Below are 16,056 nucleotides of genomic sequence, written 5' to 3'. Positions count from 1 at the left end.
GAAATACTCCCCTGTGCACCCTGGCCAGAATAAAGCAATGTCTCCTCTCTAAACATAGTCTCTGTGTTTCGGGAGAATCAGGACTTAGACCTCTTTTGGAGGTAACACTTTTACATGCTCAGAAATAAGCCACACTAGCTTGTGAATTAAGAGCTTGATCAATCTGTCGGATGTGTGGGCATCAGAGAGCCCCGTCAGGCATGTTCAGCTTCCTCTGCCTCCCTCTCCCCACGGGGCACCCTGCCCATGGTGTAGAATTCCTTGTTTGGGCGCAAGTCAATGTAATGAGCTATGCGATTAGACATAGCAAAAAAAGCAGAAATCATGCCTATGTCCCAGGCATCTTCACGGTCAAAACCATGCCTCTCCAGCTTCTGGAAATGCTCTTCAGTGATGTTATCAGCTCGACAGACCGCAAGCGCAAACTCCAGCATTGCCAGGTCCCGGTCACTCAGGTCAGCCAGTTTCCAGTTCACGATGACCTGTGAGAAAGCAGAAAACAGAGGTAGCATAGATGGACCCAGCAAACAGTCTAACTGGCTGACCACCTTCTTTCCTCCACAAGCCAAAGGGATGGCTCTTACTCAGCACCTGAACCAGATATCCTGGCTACCATCAGACAAAAGACTCATCTATTTTACCACCCTTCTCATCTTAGGGACTGTGGCAGTTTTGGTGAGCCAAAACTGTGAAGGAGTACTTGAAACACAGCCCAACGCCACCAGGATGCTGCTACCAAGTTCCTCCACATACCAGACTAAAACAGCAAAGAATGTGGGCAGCAGGATGAATGCTCTGCAGGTCAACCATCCCTCCCGCCATCGTGCTTGGAAGGTGGATGAGGATACAGAGACCCCCACCTTGAGGTCCTGCTCCCACTGGCTACTGCTCTGACTGCTCACCCAGTGAGACAGGTATTGAGTTGGGGCCCCAGACATGTCAAAATTGCTCAAGATTGCTGGGAACCACATAGATCAAAGGTTCAAAATATAGACTAAGGATCAAAACTTCAGGTGAGAAAGCAGACACGAGAGGGCCATTCCCACCTTCCAGGAGACCATGCGAAGGAGGTGGGGCACATGCTGTTGTAACCCCACTGACCTGGTCAGCCAGCGCTGGCTGCTTGGAATATATCCGATGAAGTGCTCCATGTGCAACCACACAGTAGGGACATCTATTCACAACACTTGTAGCCACAATTATGAGCTCTTTGTCTGCCTTGCTGAGTCGCCCTACAGGGACAGCAAAAGATTTAGCACACTTTGCCATTAAAAATGTCCACCACAGTAAGTATCACTGGGGAAACAGGGAGGGGAGGGCTCCGGGTGCAAGCTGTCTGCAGTACAGCCCAGGAGACAGAGCTCCAGACAGCATACAGGGAGACACTGCAACCACAGCTCCTATATGACAGGACAAGGGGCAACGGTTTTAAACTGAAAGATGCTAGGATAGATTGGACGTAAGGAGAAAACAACAGTGGTGAGACACTGGGACAGGTTGTCCAGAGAAATTGTGGGTAACCCACCACTGAAGTGTTCAAGGTCAGGTTAGACAGCCCTTGGAGCACCCTGATCTAGTGGAAGATGTCCCTGCCCATGGCAGAAGGGGGTGTTGGACTAGATAATCTTTCTAGGTTCCTTTGAACCCAAACCACTCTGTAATTTTATGATCATCCATGCAACCAATTTACCTGGATAATTGCTCATGAGGCACCTAATTAGGATGAGGGACATGAGATTTGGTCAATAGGAAAACAACAATTCTGCATAACAGGAAAACTCAGAGGAGCAAAATTACTTGCTCACCAAGCAGGAAGCTTGGTTGGTACTTCTCCGTGTATGTCTTGGAGGCAAGTGGCTAGGGAGGGTGTTGTCTGTTCTTCCTCTGATGCTTTATTGCTGCTTTACAGAGAAGTACAGTGTTCTAAAACCCACTAAGCAGATTTCAGCAAGTAAACATTATTGGCAGCTTTTGAAGACAGAAAGAAAAAAACAAAAGGAACAATGAGGTACCCTAGGACTGGGGGTTTGAGAACTTCTAGGGACCACCAGACAAACCACAACTTCTACAGAGTGTCTAGCCCTATGACTGCCTTAAAGAAGCTGTGGAAAAGACAGCTGTGCTTTGTTATATTCAGAATCAATCCTAATCATTTTCACAAACAGCTTTACAAGAGGACTGTGCACAGGATCTGAGGAACTTACCTGGCTGCATATCAGCACTCATGCTCTTTGCCTTCTTTAAGAGAATTAGCAGCCACTTTTTTTCAAAACTACACTTCACAGGGAAGGTCAGGGTCCCTCCTCCTCCCCACAAAAGCTACTGCTTTACTGGACTTTGAAAATATTTCCATAAAACCATTGTCTTCTAAGAGTATGAAAGACATTACTAAAACCTCCTGGGTAAAGAGCAGTCAGGAGAACAGGCCTTCTTGCTCGGGTTCAGTGCTAGAAGGTGGCAACACCAGAGAGATACTGAAAAGCGTGGGATCCACAATAGTCCTCCTCAAAGTCAAAAATGAAAGCATGGGAATGAGAAGGAAAAAACAGAAACTTGTACAGCTAGGGGCATGGCTTCACTCCAGCAACACAAGCAGAGCAGAACACTTCACACAGAGACTGCATATACCATGTGGGAGAGGCATAAGGCTGCACTCCTTGCTGCCTCCAGACCTTGCTGAGACACTCCTCCCGAGACCTCATCTCCTGCAGTCTACATGCACCAGCTTATTTTTAGAAAATACCATTTTTACTAATGTACCTTCAGAGCAAATGCAATGACAACAGGCACCTTGGTACCCTGTACCGTGGGAAGAATGAGGGAGGAACAGGCAGTCCTCAAACCATGTTTCCTCAAAGGCTGGACAGCTGTGCAGAATTCCCTACAGCCCTGTCCAGCGGCACTGCTGCAGCCAGCCCTCCCTCATCTCCATGTCCCAGCGTGCAGCAACTCGGCCCTCTCCCTGCCGCTGTGAAGTACAAACACCCCCTGGTTCCAAGTCCGTGGCGCAGCATGTCAGGGCCCAGAGGGTACAGCCTTCCTCACATGAATTGTGCGCACTGCTCAGGGGCAGCTCATGGCCAAGAACTGTTGTGAAGGAAGAGGTGCAGGCAGGGTCAGCAAGGATCTGCCACTCCTCTGGGAGCTCTTTCATGCTGGGCCCTTGGCTGTGACCCCACTTGAGCCATGCTGCGGCTGCGGTGACTGACTGCATAACCCTGTTGGTCTGGAACCTGACTGACCCCCAGGCTGACTTCCTGGCTTGATCCTGGATCTGGCTCTTCCCCATAGACTTGCCCGGGAAATCTAGACTCCTGGCTGGCCATGATCACCACTGCCAGACCTACCCTGCTCGCCTTACTCCAGTAGTGTGGGGCTGCAGCCTTGCCCATGAAACCACTGCCTCTGTCTGCACCCTTCCAGCACAGTCACAGTATCACAGTATCACAGTATGCTAGGGATTGGAAGGGACCTCAAAAGATCATCTAGTCCAATCCCCCTGTCGGAGCAGGAACACCTAGACGAGGTTGTCAGCTCCCAGCTCATCTTCCCCTAGGGCGCAGCCTGTCCTTTCTTTGTCATGACACAGAGTATAGTGCAGCGAGGCAGCAAAGCTTGGCTTGAGAGTTGCTTTTTAACCACAGGCTAAAGATTATGAAGCTGTATGCGATACAAGTGAAGCCAGAAGCAGCTGTGCAGCTGCAGCCTCTGACAGCTGTTGTTATGGGCTGGGAGAAGGCACAGTGAGGCAATGCATCTGAGGATATAAGAAATGTCCCTTCTAGCAACTTCTCACATCTACAATGGGAAGGGCAGTTTTGAGGTCATTGTATGGTTTACCTGTGTCTTTGTTCATAATGGCATTGTAATAAGCAAAAAAAGCTCTGAATTCAGCAGGTCGGTGAGACATGGCTTTGAACACATTGGGCAGAAATCCAGTCTGTTCAAGGAAAAAGAAAAACAACTCAAGAACTGTAACAACACAGAGCATAGCGGGTCACATTAATGCACTAGGCTAAGAGAACAGTTTGTTAGCACAGCAATGCTGCGGAATCTCTGCAGACCCATTCTCTTGCCCTTTGAGCCCATTTATACATAGGACTGAACACTTAATGATGTGGTTCTTAATTAGGTGTTGCTGCATTTTCATATTATTGCCCTGCTCACTTCAGCCAGAGCACTAATGACCACAGTCACATTGGCAAGCTCCTTTCCAAACCAAGAGGCTGTCTCCACTCAGTCTCCCCGCACAGGTGCCACTGTGCCCATTTGACCATCCTAAACCTTCTGTAACTCTCCTCTTCCCTCTGAGCTTACAGGACACGAGACAGCGCTGACCCAATCTGAACAGCATGCTGTTTGAGGTGTCGGCACACAGTCAATGTATACAGATCATAGAATGGTTTAGGTTGGAGAGGACCTTAAAGATCATCTAGTTCCAACCCCACTGCCATGGGCAGTGACACCTCCCACTAGACCAGGTTGGTCACAGCCCCATCCAACCTGGCCTTGAACACCTCCAGGCATGGGGCCTCAACAACTTCTCTGGGCAACCTGTTCCAGTGCCTCACCACCCCTGTAGTGAAAAAATTCTTCCTATATCTAATCTAAATCTACCTTCTTCCAGTTTGAAGCCATTCCCCCTCATCCTATCACTATATGCCCTTGTGAAAAGTTCCCTCTGCAGCTTTCTTGTAGGTGCCCTTCAGATACTGGAAGACCACTATAAGGTCTCCCCGGAGCCTTCTCTTCTCCAGGCTGAACAAACCCAACTCTCTCAGCCTGTCTTCATAGGAAACGTGCTCCATCTTTGTGGCCTTCCTCTGGACCCGCTCCAACAGGTCCATGTCTTTCCTATGTTGGGGGCTCCAGAGCTGGATGCAGTACTCCAGGTGGGGTCTCACCAGAGCAGAGTAGAGGGGCAGAATCACCTCCCTTGACCTACTGGCTACACTTCTGATGCAGCCCAGGATACGGGTGGCCTTCTGGGCTATGATCGTGTATTGCCAGCTCATGCTGAGCTTCTCATCAACCAATATGCCCAAGTCCCTCTCCTCAGGGCTGTTGTCAATCGACTTTCCACCCAGCTTCTATTTATGCATAGGATTGCCCTGGCCCACTTGCAGAACCTTACACTTGTCCTGAAGTTCATGAGGTTTGCATGGGCCCACCTCTCCACCTCTCAGGCCTGTCAAGGTCCCTCTGGATGGCATCCCTCCCCTACAGCATGTTGACCACTCCACACAGCTTGGTGTCATCAGCAAACTTGCTGAGGATGCACTCCATCCCAGCATCCATGTCGCCAACAAAGATGTTAAACAGCACGGATCCCAGTACCAACCCCTGACGAACACCACTTGCCACTGCTCACCACTTGGACATTGAGCTGTTGACAGCAACTCTTTCAGTATGACTGTCCAGCCAGCTCCTTATCCACTGCTGAGTGGTCCATCAGTCAAATCCATGTCTCCAATTTAGAGAACAGGATGTAGTACGGGACAGCGTCAAACGCTTTGTGCAAGTCCAGGTAGATGACATCTGTTGCTCTCCACTTATCCACCAACTCTGTAATGCTGTCGTAGGTGGCCACCAGTTTTTCAGGAATGATTTGCCCTTAGTGAAGTCCTGTTGGCTGCCACTGATCACCTCCTTATTTTCCATGTGCCTTAGCAGAGTTTCCAGGAGGATCTGCTCTGTGATCTTGCTGCGGACAGAGGTGAGACTGATGGGCCTGTTGTTCCCTGGGTCTTCTTTTTTACCCTTTTTAAAAATGGGCATTTTTTTTCCCCTTTCCAGTTAGGGGGAACTTCACCAGATTGCCACAACTTCTCAAATATGATGAATAATGGCTTGGTAACTTCATATGTCAGACCCACAGATGAATCTCATCAGGTCTCATGGACTTGTGCACCTTCGGGTTCCTCAGCTACCACAACTACTCTCCCCATTCTGCCCCTGATAGCTGCCAATGCCCAGTCCATCTCTGTGATGGCATGCAAGGCTGCCTTTCTCAGAGAATTGCTTGCTGCCTCTCACATGCAGGATCAGCCCATGCAGCACCCACCTGTGCCTGGGTCCCAGCAGTCAGCATTTATCAGTAGAGGTTCAGACTCAGTGCCTGACTGCCTGCTACAGTTCTAAATGGTCAGGTTTGCCATGATTGTGCTAATGGTCCACAGGCTCCATCAGCTTACCAGCTGCTCTTCTTCAGGGTGTTCATGGAAAAGGAGAGTAGGTTACGCGTCACAGGCCCCACTGGCAACCTCTCTCCACTGCCACCCAATTGTCTGCGCCTTCCTCCTGTCTCACCCATCTGCTTACTGTTAGATAAGTACAGGAAGGCTCTTCCTTCTTTGTCCACAACCCACTAGTTTACTTAGGAACCTCTGGCAACAGAGACTGGCAGCACTGTCTGGATATCCAAGTCTGCTGGGTTGATTGGATCCACAGGTCTTTGCTGACTCCTTTGGTACACTGACACATAGGGGTTTGTGTCACAGCATGTGACAGCTGACTCTTCCTCTGTACATCTTATTTACCCTCAAGTCTGCTGACTCCTTTCATTATTCTGCAATGGTAGCAGATTCAACAGATTCAACAGGCTGGCAGGAAGGATAGAGAGCAATGGACCTGCACTCCCCTGAGAGGAAGCTCTTGGGAGAGCGAAGTCTCCATGGAGCTGTGGCTGGTGGAGTGTTTTAGCCATCAGGAAGGACTGACTGTGTGGCATTCCTTCTCTGCAACAGCAGGGAAAGAAACTCTTGTCCAATTCCCTCTTTTTCCCCTTATACACTGTTCTGCATTAGGCTTCCTGTTCTGCCACTGTACAGCCCATTTAGCTTTGGAGAAAAAAGGTCAAAGCTCAACAGCAGGAATACCCCCTAAGCCTTTTAACACTGTCATCAAAACAGCTCCTCCCATTTTTTCTCACCATTAAAAGCGTTAAAAACACTCCTAATAGTGTCTCAAGTAAACACAGATGCTCTCCCAGAAAAACAAATACATGTCAGTGTTCCAGCTAACCCCGTGCACAAGTCGCCATCTGAAACAACCCACTAGTCTCATGGAACCAGGGATACAAATTCCTGCCAACATACTGCAGGATTTCCAGTAAAATCCCCATTCTGTAGACTGGAAGGAGCTTTGCAAGAAGTGCCACTCACCTCAGTCTTCTATCAGGTTTGTGTTAGACCTAACTGGACCAGAACTGCTCTCTTAGGGTGTATGACCTACTCAGACTTTGGACCCTTTACACTGATGGAGTTTTGCAGCAGAACTCCTTTACCTTCATTTCTACTTCCTCCATGAGCTCCACGATGTCATATGGCATGTCCTTCTTATTGGGTACTGGGTACCGCCCGATAGGTCTTGCAGCGTTCTCTTCCTTGGTGCCGTATGCCACCCGGGGCCACCTCTGGAGTCCCCCTGAGGCTAGGAGAGGCAGAAGCTAGGGAGAAAGGAGGGAGGAAAGTTTGTTATTTGGAAGGACACGTATTGCCTTGGCAGCCTGCAGATGGAGGACTACTCCTCAGCTACTCCTGCTTTTCTGACAGGACTCAGGGGCACCTCTGTCGTTGTAAGGTATTTGCTGCTCTGTTAGCTGGGCCGCCAGCACTCTGGGAAAGGAAACCCAAGTCCCATTCCTGGCTGTAGCCCTAAGCTGCTGTGTGGGCATCTGGCAAGCACCACCTTCCCTTGCCCGCCTCCTACGCATGATCTCCGCTGCAGGCTATGGCTCCTTCTTACAGTCCTCACGAGCCATGGATCAGCCCATCTACACCAACGCTGAACCTGCAGCATCTCCCAAACTTAAAAGGTGTTTCCCACCAATCTGCATACAGCAACATCACACGGACATCCAGCAGTGGGCCTAACAGATCTCCTTCAACAAAGCAGCACAAAGAATAAATTCAAGGCCTTTTTTTCTGCCAATCAGCCTTCCTCCAGGTAAAGCCACCTCCCCCCTTGCAGAATAATCAATGGCACCAGAATCAGGCCTTCTGGAGGCCTGAAACAAACAGCCATGTTAAGCCAGAACTACTGGAAAGGGTCTGGTACTGACAAGACTGTATCACCCTTTGTAATGCTCCATTACTGTAAGAAGAAGTTGTGGTCTCATAGCATCTAAACTATAGGCATTGTTAGCTGTTCAGCTGTGTCGCAAAGGGCTTTACAAAAGCAGCTGCATCTTACAGATGGTCAGGCTGGGCTGGAGAGTGGAGTGACTCAGCGTTGGGCAGTTGGTGCAGGCATGGCAGCAGCACCCAGGTGTCCGGCTGTCCTGCTTGGAGGGTACCTTAAGCACCTTCCCAGCTCTCCAGCACACACTACAGCAGTTCTGAATGTTCCCAGGAACACTGCACAATCTCCAGTTACCCCCACAATTTTGGGATGAAAACTAAACCTGTTGGATCACACATTCTCTGAGTGTTCTTTCTCGGCATATATTCAAGTTTTGGCCTGAGATGCCAACACGCTACTATAGCATAAACAAGTAACAACGATAACCGGGACAGAGACACCTCAGCTTGCTGCTGTGCAGAAGGAAAACACTCAAACAGCTGTAACGCTGTACCAGAACGTGTTCTAGTACCACCTATGAAAATTATGAGAAAAACACTGAAGCAAGTATAAGTATAGAAATCATCTCAGAAATGAAACTTCTGTGGATAAGTGCAATGCTGGGGTGCAACAAGCAGCTTTAGGGCTACTGAAAGCACAGATTCCCATCATGTCAAGGTCAGCCATGCACCTAGTTCAAAACCGGAGCAGACCTGCATTTATCAATACAAAGGCCTGGTACGTTTTCCTCTCCATCACTAGAACAAGTGTAAGGGACCGAAGGCAGCAGCGTATGTGACACGGGGCAGGCAGCTTCACGGGGGGACGGTGTGCAAGTGCCTGACGGATTCACCCCCCTTTGCGAGTTAGAAGGAGAAACCGCCGCGGGGCAGGAGTCGGTGGCCTCGACGAGACCCGATGGCTCCGCGGAGGCCAGGGTCGGCGGGACCAGCGGTCCTTCCCTGCTCTGCCACTCTTTCCGTGGAGGGGCCGCCCGGGCTCCGCCGCCGTCCGAAACCCGCCGCCGGCACTGGTCCGGGCTGCTCGGGGGGACAGGGCAGGAGCCGGCAGCGCCCGGTGGCCACCCCCGCCCGCCGCCTTCGACCCAGAGCCGCCCTCACTGCCGCCCTGCCGCTGCCCCGGCCCCGTGGGGCGGCTCCTCCCGCACGGAGCGCCCCCTACGCCGGGCCCTAGACCGAGCTCCTACTCACGGGCGGGCGGGCGAGCCGCAGCGGCAGGCCGCGCAACAGAGAGCCGCTCATGGCCTACGCTCCTCTCAGGACCTTCCCCCAGCTCAGACTTCCCCGCCACCGGCCTCGCACCGAGACCCCCGCCCCGCCCCTTCCGTTCCAGGCCCCGCCCCGCCCCGGAGCGGAAAGCAGCGCCGATGGCGGGCGGCAGCAGTGATGGGGGTTGCTTGTCGGTGGAGCCTGAGGGGGAGTCGGCGGTAGCCTGTGAAGCCCTTCGTCTGCTGCGCATTGAGCCCTCGGTCGTCGGCCCCGGCGTGGGGCGGGCGGGCGGCGCGGTGCGGTGCTCGGTAGGTGCCGTGGGGCGAGTGGGGGGCGGCTGGGCTGGGCCCGGCTCGGCGGTGGGAGGCCCGCAGGCCTGAGGTCCCGCTCCTCCCACAGAGGAACGCGCTGCGGAAGCGGAGGCGCTGGGAGCGGGTCCTGGCGGCGAAGAGGAGGAAGCGACGGCAGGAGCGGGAGCGGAGCAGGGCCCGGCGGGCCGAGGGCCCAGGTGAGGCATGGAGCGGGGCGGCCCCGCCGAGGGGCTCCTAGCTGGGGGGCTGGGGCCTGCCGGGGCCTGGGCTGCCCTCTCTCTGCTCTACCTCCCAGGGGCTGCCAGCCGGGCCCGCGGGAGGGCCGCGGCCGCCTTGGCGAAGGAGCGGCTTCTGGACGCCCGGGCGTTGGGGCCCCGGCTCTGTGTGGACCTTGGCCTGGCCCACCGCATGTCGCTGAAGGTACGGGGTCTGGCCTGCTGCGGCCTTCCGCGCCGGTGCTGCCGCTGCCCGACGGCACAGACCCGCTGCGGGGTCTGGAGACTGCTCGGAGCTGCTATGAGGACGTGCCCAATTATAGACTCGACACGGCCTGGCAGCTGCTCCTCTCATCCATCTGTCTCGCTCTGCTTCTGCTCTGGAAAGTGCCCTGCCCTGTGCTGTTCCTGGAAGGTGCTGTTTGTAGGGAGGCAGCAGAGGGAGTCCTCTGAAACAGGGCTGGGGGAGAGGAGGTAGCTGGGGCAGGTCTGTTCTAGCTGTGCTGGGAAACTGAGAAACCTTACAGCTCAGTTTGAACCAGGATGTGTGAGGGTGCACACATAGTAGCTCCCCTGAGCTCAGTCTTGGGGGCTCCCCTCCCGTCTGTGCCCATCTCTCTAAGGCTGCCTGGACTCCACCATGGGCTGGCTGCACAGCCGTGAGAGAGAGGTGGGGGAGAGCATCTGTTGTTTGTTTCAGTGGCCAGTCCAACCCAAACCACAACACCCAGCTCTCTGGGTTTCCTTCAAACCCAGAGGCAGCTGAGCAGTGCTCCCCAGAACAGCCTTTACAGAGCCTCAGCAACCAGCCAGTGATATGGGCATGATGGATATCTGCAGGCCATGAATGCAGCAGTGTTGCCCCCCGCCCCTAGGCTTGTGGGTCACTGTGCTTGTTGTTTGTTGGAAGGAAACAAGCCGCCTCGCCTCCCAGATTAGGAGACTCTACGGGGCAAACAGGCGGGCCAAGAAGCCATTTTGGCTCTGTCTGACGGAGTTTGTGGTGGGCTCGTTGATCTATGAGGAGTGTTTTCGCATGAACGACGGCTTCTCCAATTATTTGGTAAGGGTCTCTGACCACAGTACTTTCAAGGCTCATAGCACCCCACAGCCACAGTGCTGGCCCTCACTGTTGGCCCAAGACAGGCTGAGGTGGGCTGGGATGGTGGGAATGCAGTTCAGTGACAGTGGTTAAGGTCAGATCTTCTTGCCCTTTGGCAGGAGACAAGAGCTGACAGATAATGGGGCGATGTGCAAGGCCTTCTGGTTGGATCTCATGTCCTTCCTGCCTGCAGGAGGAGAATTCCTTCTCCAGATGCTAATTCTGTGAAGAGACCTGTGATACCAGGGACAGGCAGACACATAAGCTTAGTCAGGCTTTGGGCAGATCACACAGTCCTGTCCTGAATTTCTGTACCAAGCTTGGTCTGACTTGAGCATGAGACCCACGTGTACAGGTTATAGCAGTGACATTGAGCTGTGTGTTCTACAGTGTGTGGGGGGGCAGCACCTGGTAAGAGTGAGGAGAGAAAACCACCTGAAGTGGAGATTCTTGAATCTCTCAAGAATTAGAATCTCATTTAAAATTAGATAATTATTGCTGATCTCCCTTCCTCAAATCACATCTAGGTATTTTTATGAGAAGAGAATTAAATGGATTTTGAGATATGTATTGTTCATTGCCCGTATAGAAACATGTTCCACATTAAAAAACCCACTCTACTCATAGGATTTTAAACACTTAAAGCAGTAGTGTCAGTTCTGGTATATTTCTGTGTCTGAGAGCGGGTTTTGCTCTGGCAGATGGAGTTTGGGCTAATGGGCTGCTTCTCCTATCTTGCATTTTTCAGATGGAAAGAACTGAAGAAAGTTACCTGGACCTATTTCCTTTAGATGCAATTGTTTATCTCACTCCTGACTCTGAGAATGGTAAGTATGCTTGCTTTAGGCACAGGGGACTTGGGGCAAAAGGTTGATTTTTAAGCTTTTTTTTTTTTTTTTGAGACTGTTTGTTTCTTCAAGTGATTCATTTCCAAGCATTCACTGTCTCAAATTGCATGAGATACACTCTGTACTTAGGTCTGATGCTAAATCTATTCATATGTCAATCTGTTTTGACAGATAGACAGGTTTTGAGTCAGGGCTGTGTGTCATTTGCAGGAGACTTAAAATCCATGTGTAGATCCCCTGCAAGCTTGTAATACTACAGAGTGGCAAAGTGAAGATGCTGTGGCAGTTTTGAATATGGTCTAAATTACATCTTTCTCTGAAATAACGCAGGAGCTACAATGTTCCCTTTATTGCTTAATTTGCTGCTGTGTTTATTTTCTCTTCTTCCTCCATTTCTAACCAGCGACATGTTCCTGGGGATGTAGATCCCTTTCTTGTTTTATGCAAGTGCCTTACTCTGATGAAGAATCTGGTAAGGGTGGGGAAAGGTTTCAGTAGGTGACCTTGAGAGCGGGGAGGCATCTGCAGAGCAGATTGAGATCAGACTGACCAGATCAAACACATCTCAGAACTGACAATGGTTCAACAGAGCAATGTGCAGTATCTCTGGCACTCCTGTGCTTTCAGCCTACGTCTGATCTCCCCTTTTCAGTCAGCCTGTGCATTCAGGCAGACACTTCTGTCTGTGAAGCCAAAGCTTCCTTCGCTGTCTGAGGTTCCAGGGTGAAGGGTGACTCTGGACACAGCTTTCTCATGGAAGGGGAGTCTTGTTTGGGGGATGGTGTGGTGCAGGATTTTACTGTTGTATGGTGGTGAGCAAGTGCTTCTCTTGTCTCTAGTCCTTGAAGATATTGATCCAAGTAAGGTGTACGTCCTTGGAGGACTGGTGGATGAAAGTATTCACAAGGTGGGTAGTAGCCTCTTGGAATCTGAAGGTGCTGTCTGCTCCATTCTCTCATGAGAGCAGAGATGTCCCATTGGTAGCACCCAGTGCTGCTGCTGCCTCAATTTGAGACATTGCTATTGTGCCACCATCCATTTTTCCTCAGGTTTCTGCCTGGATCCAGCACCAGGCTGAGAGAGACTGCAACAGTCTGGGTGAAATGAGCCCCAGGACAGTTTTTGGCTTTGCAGCTTGTACCCAAAATGATGTGCATGCTACGCGCATGCAAATTTGTACACATTGGGCACCTTGTTCTTGTTTCCTTTGCAGAACCTGACTTTGCAAAGGGCACAAGAGCAGTCCTTGCAAACAGCCCGCCTCCCCATTCGCGAGTACATGGTGAAAACTGTTAACACCAAGAACTACCACTCGGAGACACTGGCAATTAATCAAGGTGAGAGGCTGAGCTGTCACTTGCCTGAGCTGGGGTGGGGGGGAGGGGGGAGGGCTGGCTATCGAGCAGCAGAGTTTGCAATCTGGAGGCCTAGTGCTAAGTAATGGGGAAAACACTGGGAGCAGAGGTTTCTGTTACTAGGTTTTACCCCTGCTGCCCTCACTTTAAGATCTTGTGTGCTTCTCTGCATCAGCCCATTCTCAGAGGAGCAGGACTTGCTTTGCACAAAGTAGTGAACAGCTGGTATGGGGAGATGTGAGGAGGCTGCTGTTGCTACAAGTCACACAAGGTCCCAGGCAAGGGAGAAGCACAGGAGTTGTCAGGCCATGTGAGGTTCAATCAAGGCAAGGCTCAGAACACCAGGGTGGGGTGTTTGTGTGATGGCTCCATGTCATGACCATGGGCTGGGCTACCTGGTCACATCAGTGGATATGCTCATGCTCCTCCACCTCTGCTGGCAATCTGTAGCTTTGTAATGTGAATACCTCTCTGCTAGAGACTACGGAGCAGCTCATAGAATCATAGAACGGTTTAGGTTGGAAGGGACCTTGAAGATCAATTTCCAACCCCACTGCCGTAGGCAGGGACACCTCCCACTAGACCAGGTTGCCCAAGGTCACATCCAGCCTGGCCTTAAACACCTCCAGGGATGGGGCCTCAACAACTTCTCTGGGCAACCTGTTCCAGTGCCTTACCACCCTCCAAGTAAAAATTTTTTTCCTAATGTTTAATCTAAACCTGCCTTCTTCCAGTTTAAAGCCATTCCCCCTCATCCTATTATGTCCTTGGCCAGCTCTAGTAAGTTCTTACCTCTGGCATGAGGACTTTGTTGTCATCTCTGTTAGCACAAGGCAGAGGAGGTGGTGGAGAGCTCTGCAGAGCACCAAGCCTAGCTGCTAGAGGCCACTGTGTGTCCCAAGGGAGCCCTGATGTGGAGATACGGCATCTGAGAAGCGATGGTGGAAGCACAGTAGGTATGACCCACCATGGGTGTACTGTCATCAGCAGCACAGACAGGCAGTACAGTTTAGTCAAAATGGTGACTAGGCCACCTTGCTTTAGTTGACACAGCCTCTGCTTTTCCTAACCAGAGCTCCCCAGAGTCATCTTCAAAATAGTCACCTGCTCCTAGACAAGCTGCCTGAAACACTTGCTCATCAAATTTTAAATGAGAGGGAATGCAAACCCCATGCTAACCTTCTCTGGGCATCAAGTGTTTTAATTTCCTGATGTTTTGCAGCCAGTGGGGTGTGCGTTATAGAGCTTGCTATTGATACGGGTATCACAGCACTGTACATGTCTCTGTTCCTGACAGTCTTTGATGTCTTATCAACTTACTATGAGACCCGAAGCTGGCCAGCAGCCTTGAAAGCTGGAGTGTCTTCTGGAAAAGGCTATGTACTACCAGATGCAGTGAAATAAGTGGAAATACCTCAGCATGACAATGCACAAGAAAAGTCTTTATTTGTGATGTTGAGGAGCTGTGCAGACAAGAGAGGCAAACTCCAAATTTCAAGCAGAGGCACCAGCATGAATGTGTGTAGAGAAAACAGCTCTGCTTAAATCTTTAACAATCATGTCAAGAGTGACACATTCTACCTCAGCAGTACAATGCTGGAAATGTCTTTTCCCCTTGAAGAGAAAACAAAGCCGATGGAGCTCTGGGATCAAGTAAAAACTGACAGGAATTCAGTTTTGCTGCTTTGCAGATGCTTGTTAGAGTGTTTCTGACTCTTGCATCTACACTTGTTCTGGGACTGGAAGAACAGCTTTTAGGTATTTCATCTTGATTAAACAGTAAGGTGAAGTTAGAATTAAAAAACTCACTGGTGGGGAAAATTGCTTCCCATGGAAGATGACAGCGCTGGTCCGATAGGGGAACAGAAGATGGGAAGTGATTCCCCAGTGGAGAAAACAGTCCCCAGGTGTGCCATGTCTGAACAACATTAAACCAGTTGAAGACTTGTTGAGTTGTTGAAGCCTATAGCTAATCCTGTGCATCTTATCTAAAATAAAATGTTTACTCTTAAACTCCCATTGCATCCTTACAGTTACTGATGCATGCATGGTACATTATCACATCCTGACGTGTGAAGTTCACTAACCCTGACTTTCTTCCTGGAAAAGTACCTGGGATTTGACTGTGCCCTGCACAAAGAGCAGTTATGTATTTCATGGCCACAGCAGAAAGCATTTTTGATGCATTTAAGTAAACGTGTTACCTCAGCCATTGTTGCTAGAAAAAAAAAAAATACCCTAATGATCAATGACTATCTCTAAGTGGAAGGATGAAGGTCTTCTGAGGTAAACTACTAGCTCATATGCTTACATGTTTTCATTTCTTCTTCACATCAAGACCCTCTTGCAACACCTGGAATTCAGTGCCCATTGAGACAGTGTCAATATGGTCTGCGACAGCAGAAGCTGTTGGTGGACACCCCATGTAGGCTGAATTTTTGTTTGCTGGTGCCTGTTGCTTTGCTGTGCCCTATTTTTTGGTGTCCCATGGACTCTCCCACTTCATACTTCTCACATCCCCCTGCTCACCAGCTGTGGGTGCATAGTTAGAGGTCTGCATTTGGGCTTCAGTGTAAGAGACTTAAACTTTCTAACTAAGCCTGAGTTTGCTAGGCAGCAGCATATGCTAACCCAAACCACCTGGCAGTGCTACTGGCCAAGAAAGCAGACTGCCCTTGGTTAGCTAGCTTGCTGCCTGCAGGCACACTGAGAGTAGCAGCTGTAGGGACTTGGTATAAGGCTACTAAAGGTTGCTGAATTCCTGTGGGTGTTTGCTTGCCTGGCTCTTAAGAGTCTGCCTGGTTAGGGAGCTCGAGTAGGGGTGCTGCAGGGCTCCCTTCTGCCCCAGCTGCTGTCCTTTTTCACAGCAGGGTTCAGCTGCAAGGACTTACCATATTCCCTCCAGAAACATTAACGAATGAGCAAAAAGTGGCAG

At 50.7% G+C, this 16,056-nt stretch overlaps 2 protein-coding genes across 3 annotated transcripts; one reads left to right on the top strand and one right to left on the bottom strand.

Annotated features, from left to right (window-relative positions):
- Positions 1 to 139: 139 nt before the first annotated feature.
- On the bottom strand, positions 140 to 9,377 carry LOC309682921 (uncharacterized protein). The gene is made up of 5 exons (XM_082497052.1): positions 9,273 to 9,377; positions 7,286 to 7,447; positions 3,841 to 3,940; positions 1,102 to 1,232; positions 140 to 482 (listed from the first exon to the last, which is right to left on the bottom strand). Exons 1-5 carry the CDS (start codon positions 9,321 to 9,323, stop codon positions 195 to 197), a joined length of 732 nt encoding a protein of 243 aa, XP_082353178.1. The 5' UTR covers positions 9,324 to 9,377; the 3' UTR covers positions 140 to 194.
- A 56-nt stretch (positions 9,378 to 9,433) lies between these two features.
- On the top strand, positions 9,434 to 15,181 carry TRMT10B (tRNA methyltransferase 10B). Of its 2 annotated transcripts, XM_082497870.1 has the most exons (8): positions 9,434 to 9,598; positions 9,690 to 9,798; positions 9,897 to 10,021; positions 10,727 to 10,879; positions 11,667 to 11,745; positions 12,606 to 12,673; positions 12,980 to 13,103; positions 14,419 to 15,181. In XM_082497870.1, exons 1-8 carry the CDS (start codon positions 9,449 to 9,451, stop codon positions 14,523 to 14,525), a joined length of 915 nt encoding a protein of 304 aa, XP_082353996.1. In that variant the 5' UTR covers positions 9,434 to 9,448; the 3' UTR covers positions 14,526 to 15,181. The 2 variants fall into 2 exon arrangements, with proteins under 2 accessions (XP_082353996.1, XP_082353997.1); XM_082497871.1 differs by lacking the exon at positions 10,727 to 10,879.
- Positions 15,182 to 16,056: the final 875 nt, after the last annotated feature.

Source organism: Vanellus vanellus (assembly GCF_965231255.1).
Source record: "Vanellus vanellus genome assembly, chromosome: Z".
Lineage (NCBI taxonomy): Eukaryota > Metazoa > Chordata > Aves > Charadriiformes > Charadriidae > Vanellus > Vanellus vanellus.
This window is presented reverse-complemented; position numbering and strand designations above follow the sequence as displayed.